This window comes from Rhinolophus sinicus, linkage group LG06 (assembly GCF_036562045.2).
Source record: "Rhinolophus sinicus isolate RSC01 linkage group LG06, ASM3656204v1, whole genome shotgun sequence".
Classification (NCBI taxonomy): domain Eukaryota; kingdom Metazoa; phylum Chordata; class Mammalia; order Chiroptera; family Rhinolophidae; genus Rhinolophus; species Rhinolophus sinicus.
Genome location: NC_133756.1, coordinates 132,236,175 through 132,249,719, shown reverse-complemented (window position 1 = coordinate 132,249,719; position 13,545 = coordinate 132,236,175). Strand labels below are relative to the sequence as shown.

Here is a 13,545-nt window from a genome sequence, read left to right as displayed (position 1 = left end):
GCTTTATTTTCACTGGAGAGAGTTTGGTCTGCTCCTATCATCTTGCTGAATTATGATTGCTACTCTGTCAGGTACTATATGGGGTTATGGTTTCCATGATATAGTCTCTGTGGGCTGTGATAGCGAAAATACCACAGACTAGGTAGTTTAAACAACACACGTTTATTTTTCGCATTTCTGGAAGCTGGGAAGTACAAGATCATGGCACCAGTAGATTTGGTGTCTGGGAAGGGCCACTTCCTGGTTCATAGATAGCCGCTTCTTGCTGTGTTCCTACATGGCAGAAGCGACAAAGGAGCGCTCTGGGATCTCTTTTATAATGGCATTAATACTGTGCATGAGGGATTAATGACCTAATCACCTCCCAAAGACCTCACCTTCAAATACCATCACATTAAGTAATAGATCTTAATATATGAATTTCGGGAGAACACAAACATTCAGTCTATACCACATGTTATGCACGAAAGTCTAGACTAGTCCCTGTTGTGGGAAGTGTAACTGCTTCCAATTATAAACAGATGGCTTTTTAAGAACCTACATATAAGTTATAATTAATTTAGCTAAGTCACATGACTAAAGAAGACAGAGGTAACATGGTTAAAGTATGTTAGATAATAGAATCAGGAGGTGAAAACCTTTTGACAGGCTGTATCCTATGGAACAATGATAGGAATGTGCCAAAGTGAGATATAATAGAAATTCATTTATTTGATAGCAACTATCATGTCTAGTGCTGTGTTTAGTCAGTGGGGACAAAGGTGAGTATGATCCAGTCCTAGCATTTGAGGATCTTATAGTTCAGTAGTACATGTTAGACATAGAAGCACCTCAGTGCATTACCATGTTAGAACTATGCTAGGTGCGTGTATAGCCTCAGAGCAGGGGGTCCTGAACTCTTTCTGGGGGAAAAGGGGGTGAGAACAGGCTTATGATGACTATGGAAACTTGAGTAGAAGTTTACTTGGCTTAAGATGGGGTGGATAGAGTAGGTACAAAAGAAGAGCGTTCCAGACAGAGGAACTGTGTAAGCAAAGGTGTAGGAGCAGAAAACAGGAGGATTTGGGATACTGCAAGCTGTGTAATTTAATCGGAGCATAAGGAAGTGGTGGAAGTGCCAGCGGGGCGGGGGTCAGTCGGGGAGGTAGTGTATGACAAATGGTAAAAACAGTGAGGTAGGGAGGGGCCACATGGGGTAATATGGAGGATGGATTGAAGGAAGATTATTCGGAAAGCTCTTCTTGCTAAGAATTCAGACAAGAAATGGTCCGAACTAAAGCAGTGGCAGTGGGGATGGAGAGCAAGCAATGGAGGTGAGTTGAAGATGTTGAAGAGATTGAATCCACATGTAAAGCCCTTTAGTTTTGAAAAAGAAAAAATTTTTAAAGGACAACATGTTCAAATTGTATTAGCAGTAAGATTTGGGTTTCCCCAAAGACCTAATGTGATTGTGGGCTGCATTAACAGAAGTATAGTCTCCAAAAGAAGGGAGGCCAGAGCCCTGACCTTCTTTGTGGTAGTCAGACTGCATCTGGGACATTGCTTTCTCTTGTGGGTTTGGTGCTTAGGCCCTGGGCATAAAAGTGACTAAGACTCAGACACTGCCCTTGAAGGTCCTAAAGTTTAGAAAGACACTGTGGACTTGTAAATAAGCTAAAGTGGTAAAGCTCCGCAGGGGCTGTGATTGATGTAGACACAGTCCCTTTCAAAGAGGGAGATTGACTAACCACAGTGTATTTAGAGGAAAGAAACCAAGAAGGGAAGGGAATTTGAAATTGGGTGACTGATGGCTGATGGAATTGGGGATGTTTGGCCTAAAAAAGAGAGATGTGTTAGATCTATTGTGGTGTAATAAATTACCTTAAAATTTATTAGCTTAAAACAGCAGACCTTTATTATCTCAGAGTTTCTGAGGGTCAGGAACTGGGAACAGTGTAGCTGGTCCTTCATGAGGTGGCAGTCAAGATGTCAGCGAGGGCTGCATGCTGTCTGCTGAGTGCTCAGCTAGGCTGGCGGATCCACTCCCATGCCTCTCACCTGGCCGGGGAGGCTTCAGTTCCTTGCCACATGGGCCTCACGAGAGGACTGTTCAGATGTGGCATCTGGCTTCCCCCTTGAGTGATTTGAGAGAGAGGCCAAGCAAGAAGCCTCAGTGCCTTTCATCACCTCATCTCTGAGTCACTCTTCACTTGCTTTTCCTGTTCACTAGAAATAAGTCTCTAAGTCCAGCCCACATTCCATCAGGGGGAATTAAGCTGCACTTCTTGAAGGGAGGGGGGTCTCAAAGAATGTGAGGACCTATTTTTAAAACCACCACAAGACATCTTAGAGGACATGACAGCTGTCTTCACATATTTGCAAAGCATTGTCAGCAGCTATAGGCAGATAGGTTTGGCTCCACCGAAGGAAATAAACAGACCAGTGCAAAGATGGAACAGTCACCTGGGAGGTGGTAAGCTGTGTCATGGGAAGTAGGTGTTTGGCAGGGGTTGAGTGGCCACTCGGTGGGATGTTGTGGAGAGGTTTCTAGTATTGGATGGGGATTGGACTAGATCAGAGGTCCGAAAACTAGAACCCTTGGTAAATAAAGTTTTATTGGAACACAGGCATGCCCATTCATTTCTGTATTGTCTATGGCCCCTTTTATGCTACAATGGCAGAGTAGTGGGATAGAAATTGTATGGCCTGCAAAGTCTAAGATATTTACTATCTGGCTCTTTATACAAAATGTTTGTCAATCCTGCCCTGAATGACCTTGAAGGTCCCGCCCCTCCCTGAGAAGTGTGATCTGGTATTTTAAAAAGATTTTTGTCTTTTTAGGGGTGCATATGGAGGTATTTGTGGATGGATATATTGGGGGTTAGGGGCTCTGAACCAATCAGACATGTAATGAGGACCATGCTGCATTTTGGGCATCAGTTGCATAATATTTTGTAGATGGATGATTTCGAGATCTCAATTCATTTCTTTGTCTTGACAGGTGCTGAGGGAGAAGGTTGTGAGTATTGCTGCTGGACTGAGGCATGCATTGGCTGCCACAGGTGATCATTTCACTTTTTGTCTTTTTCAGTTACAGTTGATATTCAATATTATACTAGTTTCAGGTGTACAGCATAGTGGTAAGACATTTGTATACTAATGAAGTGATACCTCTGATAAGTCTAGTACCCACCTGATATCATTCATAGTTATTGCAATATTATTGACGGTATTCACCATTCTGTACTTTACATCCCTGTGACTATTTTGTATGATGGTTGCCAGCTGGGAGGGTGTCTTTTGTGAAAAAGGTGAAGGGATTAAGAAGTACAAATTGGCAGTTACAAAATAGTCACTTCACTTTTATCTTCTAAATAGGCATGGAATAAGGAGAAACAGAGCTTTAGAAGAAGAAATAAACTTTAAAGATTAATTCAGAGTGTCCTGCTATGCTGCACATTTGACGAAAAGGACCCCAGTTCTATCAGATTAAGTCCTCGCTCTTATGTCCCATTTAACCTTTATTATCTCCTCATAGGCCCTATCTCCAAATGCAGTCACATTGCAGGTTAGGGCGTCAACATGAATTTTGGGGCGACATGATTCAGTCCATGACAACCACAGTTTGCTTAACTAGTCACCCGTTGAAGATCATCTGGTTGTTTCCAGTTTTTGGCTGTTAAGAATAAAGCTATAAACAGTTGTGGACAAGTTTTTATGTGAACATAAATTCTCATTTCTCTGGGATAAATGCCCAGGAGTGTGATTACTGAGTTGTATGGTAGTGATTACATTTTACAAGCAGCAGCTTCTCTTAGAGATTAGCAGGGCTGGAGAATTGCCCATTATGGGTTTACTTTCCCCTTTCTTACCAACTTTCCATAATTGCTGGTCTTATGTGCACATTTCTGTCCAGTTGCAAAGCAGCACAGTTTCCATTATGTGTTTAAGTTCGTTGTAAGTCCTCCCCTCCCCCATTCATTTTGTAAATATTCTGCACTCATTTCTAAAAGATAAGGACTCTTTCTGAAAACATTCCCAAAATTCCATCATTATCCTTACGAAACTTAACAATAATTCTGTAATTTCATCAAATATCTAGTCAGTATTTAAATTTCTCTGATTGTCTCAAAAACATTTTTTTTACAGTTTGGATCAGGATCTGAATTAAGTCTATACATTGCAGTTGGTTGATATGTATCTCAAGTCTCTCTCTCTTTTTAAAAATATTCCTTTAGAAAGTTTTTATTGTGATAAAATACACATAGTAAAATATACCATCTTACCTATTTTTCAATATACAGTTGAGTGGTTTTAACATTATTCACATTATTGTGCAAATATTACACTATTTATCTCTAGAACTTTTTTCATCTTGCAAAACTGAAACTCTGTATCCACTAAACAATAACTCCCCATTTCCCTCCCCACCGCTCCCCAACCCCTGGCAACCACCTTTCTACTTTCTGTCTCTATGATTCTGACCACTCGTACAGGTACCTTATATAAATGGAATCTTACAGCATTTGTCTTTCTGAGGCTTATTTCATCTAGCATAACACCCTCAAGGTCTATCCGTGTTGTAGCCTATGTTAGAATTTCCTTCCTTTTTAAGGATGAACAATTTCATTGTATGTATGTACCACGTTTTGTTTATCCAGGCATCTGTTAATGGACACTTGGGTTGCTGTCATGTTTTAGCTTTGTGAATAATACTGCTATGAACATGGGTGTACAAATATCATTTTGAGATCCTGCTTTCAGTTTTTTTAGGATATATACCCAGAAATAGAATTGCTGGATCATATAGTAATTTTATTTTTAATTTTTTGAGGAACCGCCATACTGTTTTCTGTAAGGGCTACACCTTTTTACATTCCCACCAATAGTGCGCAAGGATTCCCAGATTTCTCTATGTCCTTGCCAACACTTATTGTCTATTTTTGTTCTTTTTTTAAACAGTATACATCCTCATAGGTGTGAAGTGGGTATATCATTGTGGTTTTGATTTGCATTTCCCTAATGACTAGTGACATTGAGCATCTTTTCATGTGCTTATTGGCCACTTGTGTATTTTCTTTGGAGAAATGTCTGTTCGATTCCTTTGCTCATTTTTCAATCAGATTGTTTTTTGTGTTCAGTTTTAGGAGTTCTCTATATATTCTGAATATTAATCCTTTATCAGATCTCTAAAGTCTCTTGTAAGTCTATAAATTCCTTTTCCTCTCTTTTTTATCCCCTCGTAATTTATTTGTTGAGGACATTTTAAGTTTTGTTTTATCTCAACACTGTGCTCAGTTGTCATCACTTATATTTCACAAAGCAGGCTTGACTGTTTACAGCCTAAAGGCCTGTAGGTGAGAGGATATCACCAGAGGAACAGAACTGTAACGTCGCTGTTGTGTGATGGATCCTAGTTACACACATCTGACTGCAGGCCAAATATATAAAATTTCATCTATTCATTTGTATGAGGTGCTGGACATGGGTACATGAATTAGATTCAGTGAACATGGAAATAAAAGGCCATTCCACTGAAATAGTGGCTATTAAGACGCTATCTGGCAGTCATAAATTTATCTGGCAATTAGGAATCTTTGAATTCATCTTGGTGTCGTAGAAAGGGCACCACATTAAGTATTAGGAGAGCTGAGTTCTAGTATTTTCTCTGCTACGTACTAGCTCCCTGTGTGACTTTGGACAGATTCCATCCCCTCCTTAGGACCTAGTTTTCTAGTTTAGTAAACGTGAGGAATGGACTTGATAATTTTCAAGGTTCTTTCTCGCTTGGTCTAGAGTCTGAGTGGTCCTTTCAGGTTAGTCATGAACAAAGTGTACCAGTAATGAGACCCTGGAGGAGTGTCCTGGAACTTTCTGGAGGGAATTTTACTATGTTGGAATTTTCTCTGATGGTCTTAGATTGCCCTGAAGATTTGACTTGTGATTGGCTTGATGGTAGTCCCGATGACCAGTCAGAGGACCCTTGAAGCAATAAGCTTCTCCATAATACATGCGTTCACGGAGAATGACCTGGGAATCTCCCGTAGCAGTGAGGTTCAAAGAGCAATTTGGTCTCATCCAATAATCATTTTCTCTTTCTCTTCTGCTCCATTGGGAAGCAAGTGGCATCGTGTTCCAGTGGGGAACTGGTTTGGCGTCATCTGGACGGCGGTTGTGCTCTGGGCAGACACTCCCACTGTTTTTGACAGCAAAGGAACCCAGCAGAGTGACAGGTAAGGCCCTTATTTCTTTGGAGTCCTATATTGATTCTTTGTCAAGAAGTGGAGACACAGGCACGTAGAAAATGGGTAAATAGAGTTTTGCTTTTGCAGTTTCTTGGTCTCCCTGTCTTAACTCTCACTCTTAATCTTGTTGGAATTTTTGTGGGCCCAGTAAAAGCACCCCTCTTTGCTGCCCGAGTTTGGAACCCTTTGAGAGAGAGATGCAAGTCAGGTATGTGGAGATCAAAATGGTAGCTCTAGAACTGTTAAAAGCTAGGTTGGAAGACATGACTTAGGTATTTGGAAATAACATGTAGCAATAGTGAACCTTTAAATTCTGAATCCCAGAGTGCTGTTCCCCACCAGGCCCTGGAGCAGCTGCGCTGTCTGTAAGCAGTAAGCCTACTGCACAGCTGAGAGCACAGGAGGCGGCGCCCCCTGCAGGCAGGCACCGGAAGGGAGAACCCAGAAGGGCTGTGCCTCACATGCCCAGTTCCTTCTCCTAGAGGAAAGCAGGAGGGGGTGGGGCGGGGGCAGAGTGTCCCTAGGGAAATCTCTCTACTTGGGCACACGAGGAGTACTTAGCAAGTGTTCTTCCCACAGGTCTGTTGGTCGATCTTTTGTTGGTCAGTTAGTCTATAGGACTTTCTCTTTTTCTCTCTTCCATGCTGTCATTTTCGTTCTCTCTTTCTCTCTCTCTCTCTCCCTCTGTTCTACACTCACTGTTTGGACCTTTCTGTATGAGTATATACTACCATGTCTCCATCTCCTCTTCTTCCTTTCTTCCTCTCTTGCTCTCTTTGTGACTCAGTTTACTGGGCGTTGGCTGTCGGAAAACCCTTTACAGGAAACCTGTAACTACTCTCCTCTAGCTCAGAACAAAGGAGGGGTTTTGGAGGGTGGTAGGAATGGGGGACGGTGGGGAGCAATGTACAAGATGGTGGGATCATTCTGATTTCCCTAAGTCTTAGAGGCTCTGCCCTTCATGGGGGTGAGGTTACCCACCTGGAAGCCCAAGGGTTGAGTGGGGGAGGGTACTCTTGGAGAAGAAGGGGGCACTGGATGCTGGATGGCAGTCCACTTCACATGATGTTGAAAACATTCATAATATAAGTTCATACTTCCCAAACATGTTTTCCTGCCTCACCAGGGTATTCACTGTGCCCCGGGCATAGCCTGCTTTCTCATTCTTCTGTGCCTGTGGGCAAACTGTTACCTCTTCCTTTTCCTTCCTGTTCCCCCTGGGAAAATCCTGATAATTTTTCAAGCCCTAGATCAGGTGTAGCTTTCTCCGTAAAGACTTTTCCCTCTTCTTGCTTCCAATGCTTTTTCTCACGTGTGGATAGCCTAGTGTATTTTATTATTATGAATTTATATGTTTTCTCACACGCCAAAGAGTATGAACTTTTTAAGGGTAGGTACGGTGTCTACTTTCTATTTTAGCATAACTAGAAGCTGTAACTACAAAGAATTAGAAATGTTTTTATTTGATTTGGTTGAAACGACCCATTTGGGATTTGCTCAGGGCGCAGCTTTGATTCATAGTTGATTTGAGGGAGTTTTCTGATGAGACCTTAGAATAGGTCTTTCACTTTTCATTCTCCCATCTTCACTTCACTGCAGTAGGTTCTGGAGCTGGAACCCTATGTGTCCTCATGCTCATCTGGCCACTGGGGTCCCAGCGCTTCCTCTCGGGTGAATGTGGCAGACACATCTGCTTTGTCCTTTTCTCAGTCCAGAGGATACTTGAAGGTGCGAGGGGCATTTTATTAAGATAGTACTTAATTAAACAGAAGTGTCAGAACAAAGAGTCATAGAATAAGACTGCATTTCTCTTCTATGAGACCAAGTGACCACAACTTCTAGCAGGGCTGATTAGGACTGTACCTTGTCAGTGAAGACAGTGTAATAAGGGGAGGGAAGTGACGTATTTGGAGGTGGAAGGCAGGTTCAAATTCTAGTTCCGCCCGTGTGTTGTTAGCAGGTCTGGGTTTGTATTTCAGTGACTGCACCTTGATAGCAGCTGAATGTATAAGATGCCATTGTTTCTAGGCCCCCTCAGTGGATAGAGCTAGGAAATATACATGTACACACATGTTTATACATATACACACCTATCTCTTTGTAGCTATCTCTACTAGAAATCATGAGTCTACACTGATTTCTCCAGTTACAATCCAGTATCACACGGTCAGTTCTAGCCTTCTATCTTTTCATACCTGTGTCTTTCCTCTCCTGATAGTCAGCATACGTACTTGTTCAGTCCCCTAGTGTTCACCAGTCCCCCATCACGTTAGCCATCTGATGGGCCAGTGCGGCCGACTCCGACCTTCCTCCGACCTGCCGGCACTACTGAGAGTTTTTCCCAGTCCCTGCCCTGAGTCCCTTCTCTGCTCATTTTGTTCTGTTATAAATGTCATTTCAAAAGAAATTTTTTTTTGTAGGCCTAGAGGATTCTAAAGCAATACGTGTTGCTGCTGGCTCACATCACTCAGTTTCACTGACAGGTAGGTACCCGCTCTTTCGGTGTAACATACCGTTCAGAATTCTGTGTGTTTCCACCTCAAGTGGTGATGTTGGGATGCAGAGGGAAGCGCGTAGGTTTTGGAGTCAGAATTCTGATGCCACCACTGCTGTGATCTCAGGCAAGTCACTTAATCCTCCTGAGACCCTTTCTTTGTCTATAAAATACTTTGCGGGTAGTTCTGAGAACTAGATATGATAATACATGTAAAACACTCACATGGACTGACTTCCTTTCCTCTGGGTTTGTTTTTTCTGTTGTGCAGTAGGGATTCTGTATTCTTATGTCTTCCTCTCAGGGAAATTGTGATGGTCAAATCATTTAACCAACAGTAAATTTCTATGTACCATATTGTTACCTTATCCATCTGAATTATTTTGGTGTCTAATATAACTGTCTAAGCTCTTGACCTGTCTATTCTCTCTAGCTGTTTAACCTCAAACCTATTTTATCCACCAATATCTTGCAACTTCATTTATCTCACTGTTTGCTCTTTCTATATTTATCTACTCTCTTTTTTAGTTTAAGTATATATCTATTTTTATTTATCTTTCATCTTTGTATCTTTCTATCTAATCTATATATCCACATATCTCTGAGTCTAGTTATGTAGATATTTTTCTAATCTATTTTATATTTTTATATATTTCTCTGTTTCTCTCTTCCATCTTTTTGATCTAGCCCTCTAGCTAATCTTTTTTTTCTCTCTCACACTATACCTGTTTGGCTATGCATCCATCCATATATTTGACACACCCAGACAGTACTGTATAAACTTTCTACTGACAATGCAGCATTTTCTTGAAGGTGAAGGTTATCTTTTCCAAATGTTATCTCTTTCAAAGCCCACATTGCCCTGCCCTCTGCTGGTACACTGAAGACTGTAGCTCTGAAAGATTTATTTTGGTAAGCCCTCTCTCACTCAGAGTTGAATGCATAACATTTTTTTCTTTCTTTCTTTTTTTTAAATTAAAGTTTATTGGGGTGACAATTGTTAGCAAAGTTACATAGATTTCAGGTGTACAATTCTGTAATATATCATCTATATATCGCATTGTGTGTTCACTACCCAGAGTCAGTTCTCTTTCCATCACCATATATTTGATAACATTTTTAAGCAAAGGGAAATGACTTTCATGCATTGTGCTCTCAGTGTTTTATGTGGAAATTCAGGTGTGCACACAGTAAATGTAAATTAGTAGATTAGTGGTGGCTGCATTCTTCAACATCAATTTTGCAGTGCATTCCAACTGGGAAGTTGGTCCTGTTTCCAGAGCACAGAGACATAATGTGAGTTTAAATACTTTACAAATTTTGAACTACAGATAATTTGTTATTTAATGAATTTAAAACAACCAATAACAACAAAATACCTACTTTTAGCCCGTGTCTCATCATAAGTAGATTTATATATACTGTGTTTCCCCGAAAATAAGACCCAGCCGGACCATCAGCTCTAATGTGTCTTTTGGAGCAAAAATTAATGTAAGACCTGGTCTTATTTTGCTATAATATAAGACTGGGTCTTATATAATAGAATAGAATAGAACAGAATAGAATAGAATGCTGGGTATAATGTAATATAATATAATATAATCCCGGGTATAATATAATACTGGGTATAATATAATATACCAGGTCTTATATTAATTTTTGCCCCAAAAGGCGCATTAGAGCTGATGGTCTGACTAGGTCTTATTTTCGGGGAAACATGGTAGGTTGAAAGAGTGGAGCTGAAATGAATGCCAGTTATAGACAGAAGGGCTGAGGCCCCAGGGCGAGAAGTGACTTGTTCCTGCCCCTCTGTCAATGAGGGTGGGGGAAGGCATTCTCTTCTGAGAATAAGAGTAGGCTAAGAGCTGTTCGTACTCTGTTCTAATTAATTTGAAATGGCTGGTATTATATAAACTTAGAGATTTTCTAATTGCTTGCTAACATCAATTTCAAAAATCTTGTAATTAGTAAAGTTGCTTATTTCATATGTGGAGTATTTTTATTAGATTTTTTTAATTAGATGTTGAATTAGATGTTTTTATTAGATGTTGAATTTTTATTTTGTTGAGATGTAATTTATATTTAAAATTCACCCCTTTGAAGTGTACAATCTAGTGATTTTTAGTATATTCACAAAGTAAATTGTTTTTGGATATTTTGAATGTCAGTTGAAAATTGTCAAGATGAATACCCCTCTTTCCCAGTCCAGTTCAAGCTATTAACACACTGGGTCTTATTCAGTGCTCTCTGATCTTTTCTCTGGAGTTGTTGAAGATTATGTAACTATTTGGCATTGCAGCAGAATTTAATTTTGTAACAGTGTAGTGATCTGCATGTGGAAGACGTTTGTCTTTGCAAAAAGATGGTTTAGACTTACTAAGAAAATGAAGGCTTATTACAGACACAGGCTTCTGGTCAGCCGCATGTTGGTAGCTAACCAGGCCCTTCAATAGGTTGAGACTTTTCTGAGGTGCTCCTTCCTCTGCCTTCTTGTAAAGGAGCCTCATGCTTTGCGTGCCCTGGGGAAGTACAGGGAGGTTGCCATCTCTCTGGGCCTGAAATACACCACAGAACTGCAGAATGTCAGTGCTGCAAGGTCACCTGGGTGACAGAAAGGCTCACCGATTTACAATCTCTCATCTTAGACTTGCTGAAGCAGAGGCTCAGGATGTGAAGGGACCTGCCCAGTGTCAGAGCAATGGAGCAGTGGCCCTGGGACTTGAACCTTGAATCTTGGTCTAATGCCGTTTAATGATACTGCTTGGCTTTCGGTCAGTTTTTGAGAATATACTAGACTGCCCTAGGGCAAGCAGTCTGTAAAGCTTTGTTGGGAGGTCACAACATGCAGTGGAAGCAGAAGACCTGGCTTCGAGTCCCATTTGACTTCTTATTAGCCATGTGATCAGGAAAGTCATTTAACGTCTCTAAGCCTTAATTAATTTATCTTCTAGAAAAAGAGGGCTGTCTCTTAGAATATAATATGAGCCACATTCCAAAAAGTAAAAAGAAACAGGTGAAATAATTTTAATAATGTACTTTACCTAACCCCACATATCCAAAATATTATTTCAACGTGTAATCAATATGAAAATGATTAATGATTCTACGCTCTTTTTCTTTTTTTTTTTTTAACTAAGTCTCTGCAACCCATTGTGCTTTTTTGTCTTATAACACATCTCAGTTTGGACTAGCCATATTTCAGATGTCCAGCAGCCACATGTGTGTACTGGGTGCTATACAGTGCAGTGTAGAACCCTAGAATATTAGGGTTGGTAAAGCCCTTAGCGATCATCCAAGGAGTCACAAACTGTAGATTCAGAGGCCCAGTGATAGCCTGTGGCCCCATGTGTTTGGCTTCCAGTTAAAGTTTTTTGAACGTGAATGCCTTTTGGACAAGCATGTGCCCTCTGGTTTGTCGTCGTCACCCACCAGTCTCTCTTGTCCAGTGTCATTAGTTATACTGCCTGCCCTTCTAGATCAACCTCCAGTTCTTAGCTGGTGAAACTAAGGCTTAGAGAGGAAGTGATTTGTCCAAGGTCAATATCTAGTTAGCACATCCAGGAATAGAAGCCAGAGTCACTTGACTCTGAATTTGCTTGTTTTCTACTAAATCACAATGTCAGTCGCATTCCTGCTTATATCACAGGATTATTGTGAGGTTCAAGTGAGCTTAAGTGCTACGCAGATGTGATGTGGTAGCATTATCTTGTCTGCTGGACAGGGCATGTGGTGAAATAATCTTATATTTAAAAATTTAAGCTTAACAAATATATCTTTTTACCTGTTATTTAAAAAAGTTAACATTTTTTTCCTAACAAAAGGTAATATAATCCTGTGTTTAAAAAATGTAGAAAATAGAGAAACATATGTCTGGCACACGGTAGATGTTGAATAAATATTTGTTGAATGAATTAATGAAAAAATTAACTCACACATTACTATTGCTTGACAAACTACTAAGAACATTGGCCTTGTTTGCTATTTATAGACTTAAAAAAACTCATATGTTGTTATGCTGTATATCTTGCTTTGCTTTTCTTAACATTGTAGCATAAGAATAACACAACTTCTTTTAACCGCTTATTTTTCAGACTTGTGTTATTTCCCATCATTTTGAACTAATATTCCTTCACCTCTTTTGTTCCCCTTCTGTTTGTTTAAGATGCAGGAAAGCTGTATGTTTGGGGAAACAACAGGCATGGGCAACTGGCTTCTCAGGCTGTGTTCCTTCCTGTGCCCCAGAAAATAGACGCGCATTGTTTTCGGAATGAAAAGGTCACTGCTGTCTGGAGTGGGTGGACACACCTGGTTGCTCAGACAGGTAAGAGAGCAGCGGAGAATTTGTGGTTGGTTAGAGCAGCTGGGAGACAGCTGTCTAAACAGCTATGAATGCTCAGGAGTAAGTAGGTTGGTTTTTATTGATGAAAAGCTTTTAGGACTAGGAAGGGGAGGACCTGGGATCGGGTTCTACAATAAGCCAGATATGTGGCTTTCCTCTCTGGATCACAGGTTTGCACCCAAAAAGGTAATGCTGGATTAGGTTACTGGCCCTTGTCCATGAGGTTTTGAGAAGGAGCCCTTTGCAGCAAGCATCACCCAGTATGTTGTCCAGGTTTTTGGGGAATGTTTGCCTTGTGACTCTATTTGCATTTCCACCTGCGTCTAAATTAAAAGCCGCAGAAACTGTTATGTTAAAGATCAATATTTCAAGATTGAGGCAGGAGATTATTTTGAATCATAGTTGGCATGGTATTTTGATTTGTATTTTTATTAATCTTAACCAACTATGGGCATTGATTCAGACATCTCATATATTCCCTCAGATGT

The 13,545-nt window shown here is 40.5% G+C and overlaps 1 protein-coding gene across 1 annotated transcript in view; it reads left to right on the top strand.

Annotated features, from left to right (window-relative positions):
• SERGEF (secretion regulating guanine nucleotide exchange factor) overlaps positions 1–13,545 on the top strand; it is a 194,146-nt gene that overhangs the window by 8,618 nt on the left and 171,983 nt on the right. Inside the window, 4 exon segments of the mRNA XM_074336098.1 lie at positions 2,981–3,041; positions 6,099–6,212; positions 8,645–8,707; positions 12,881–13,039. Of these exon segments, the coding sequence (XP_074192199.1) occupies positions 2,981–3,041; positions 6,099–6,212; positions 8,645–8,707; positions 12,881–13,039 (397 nt within the window).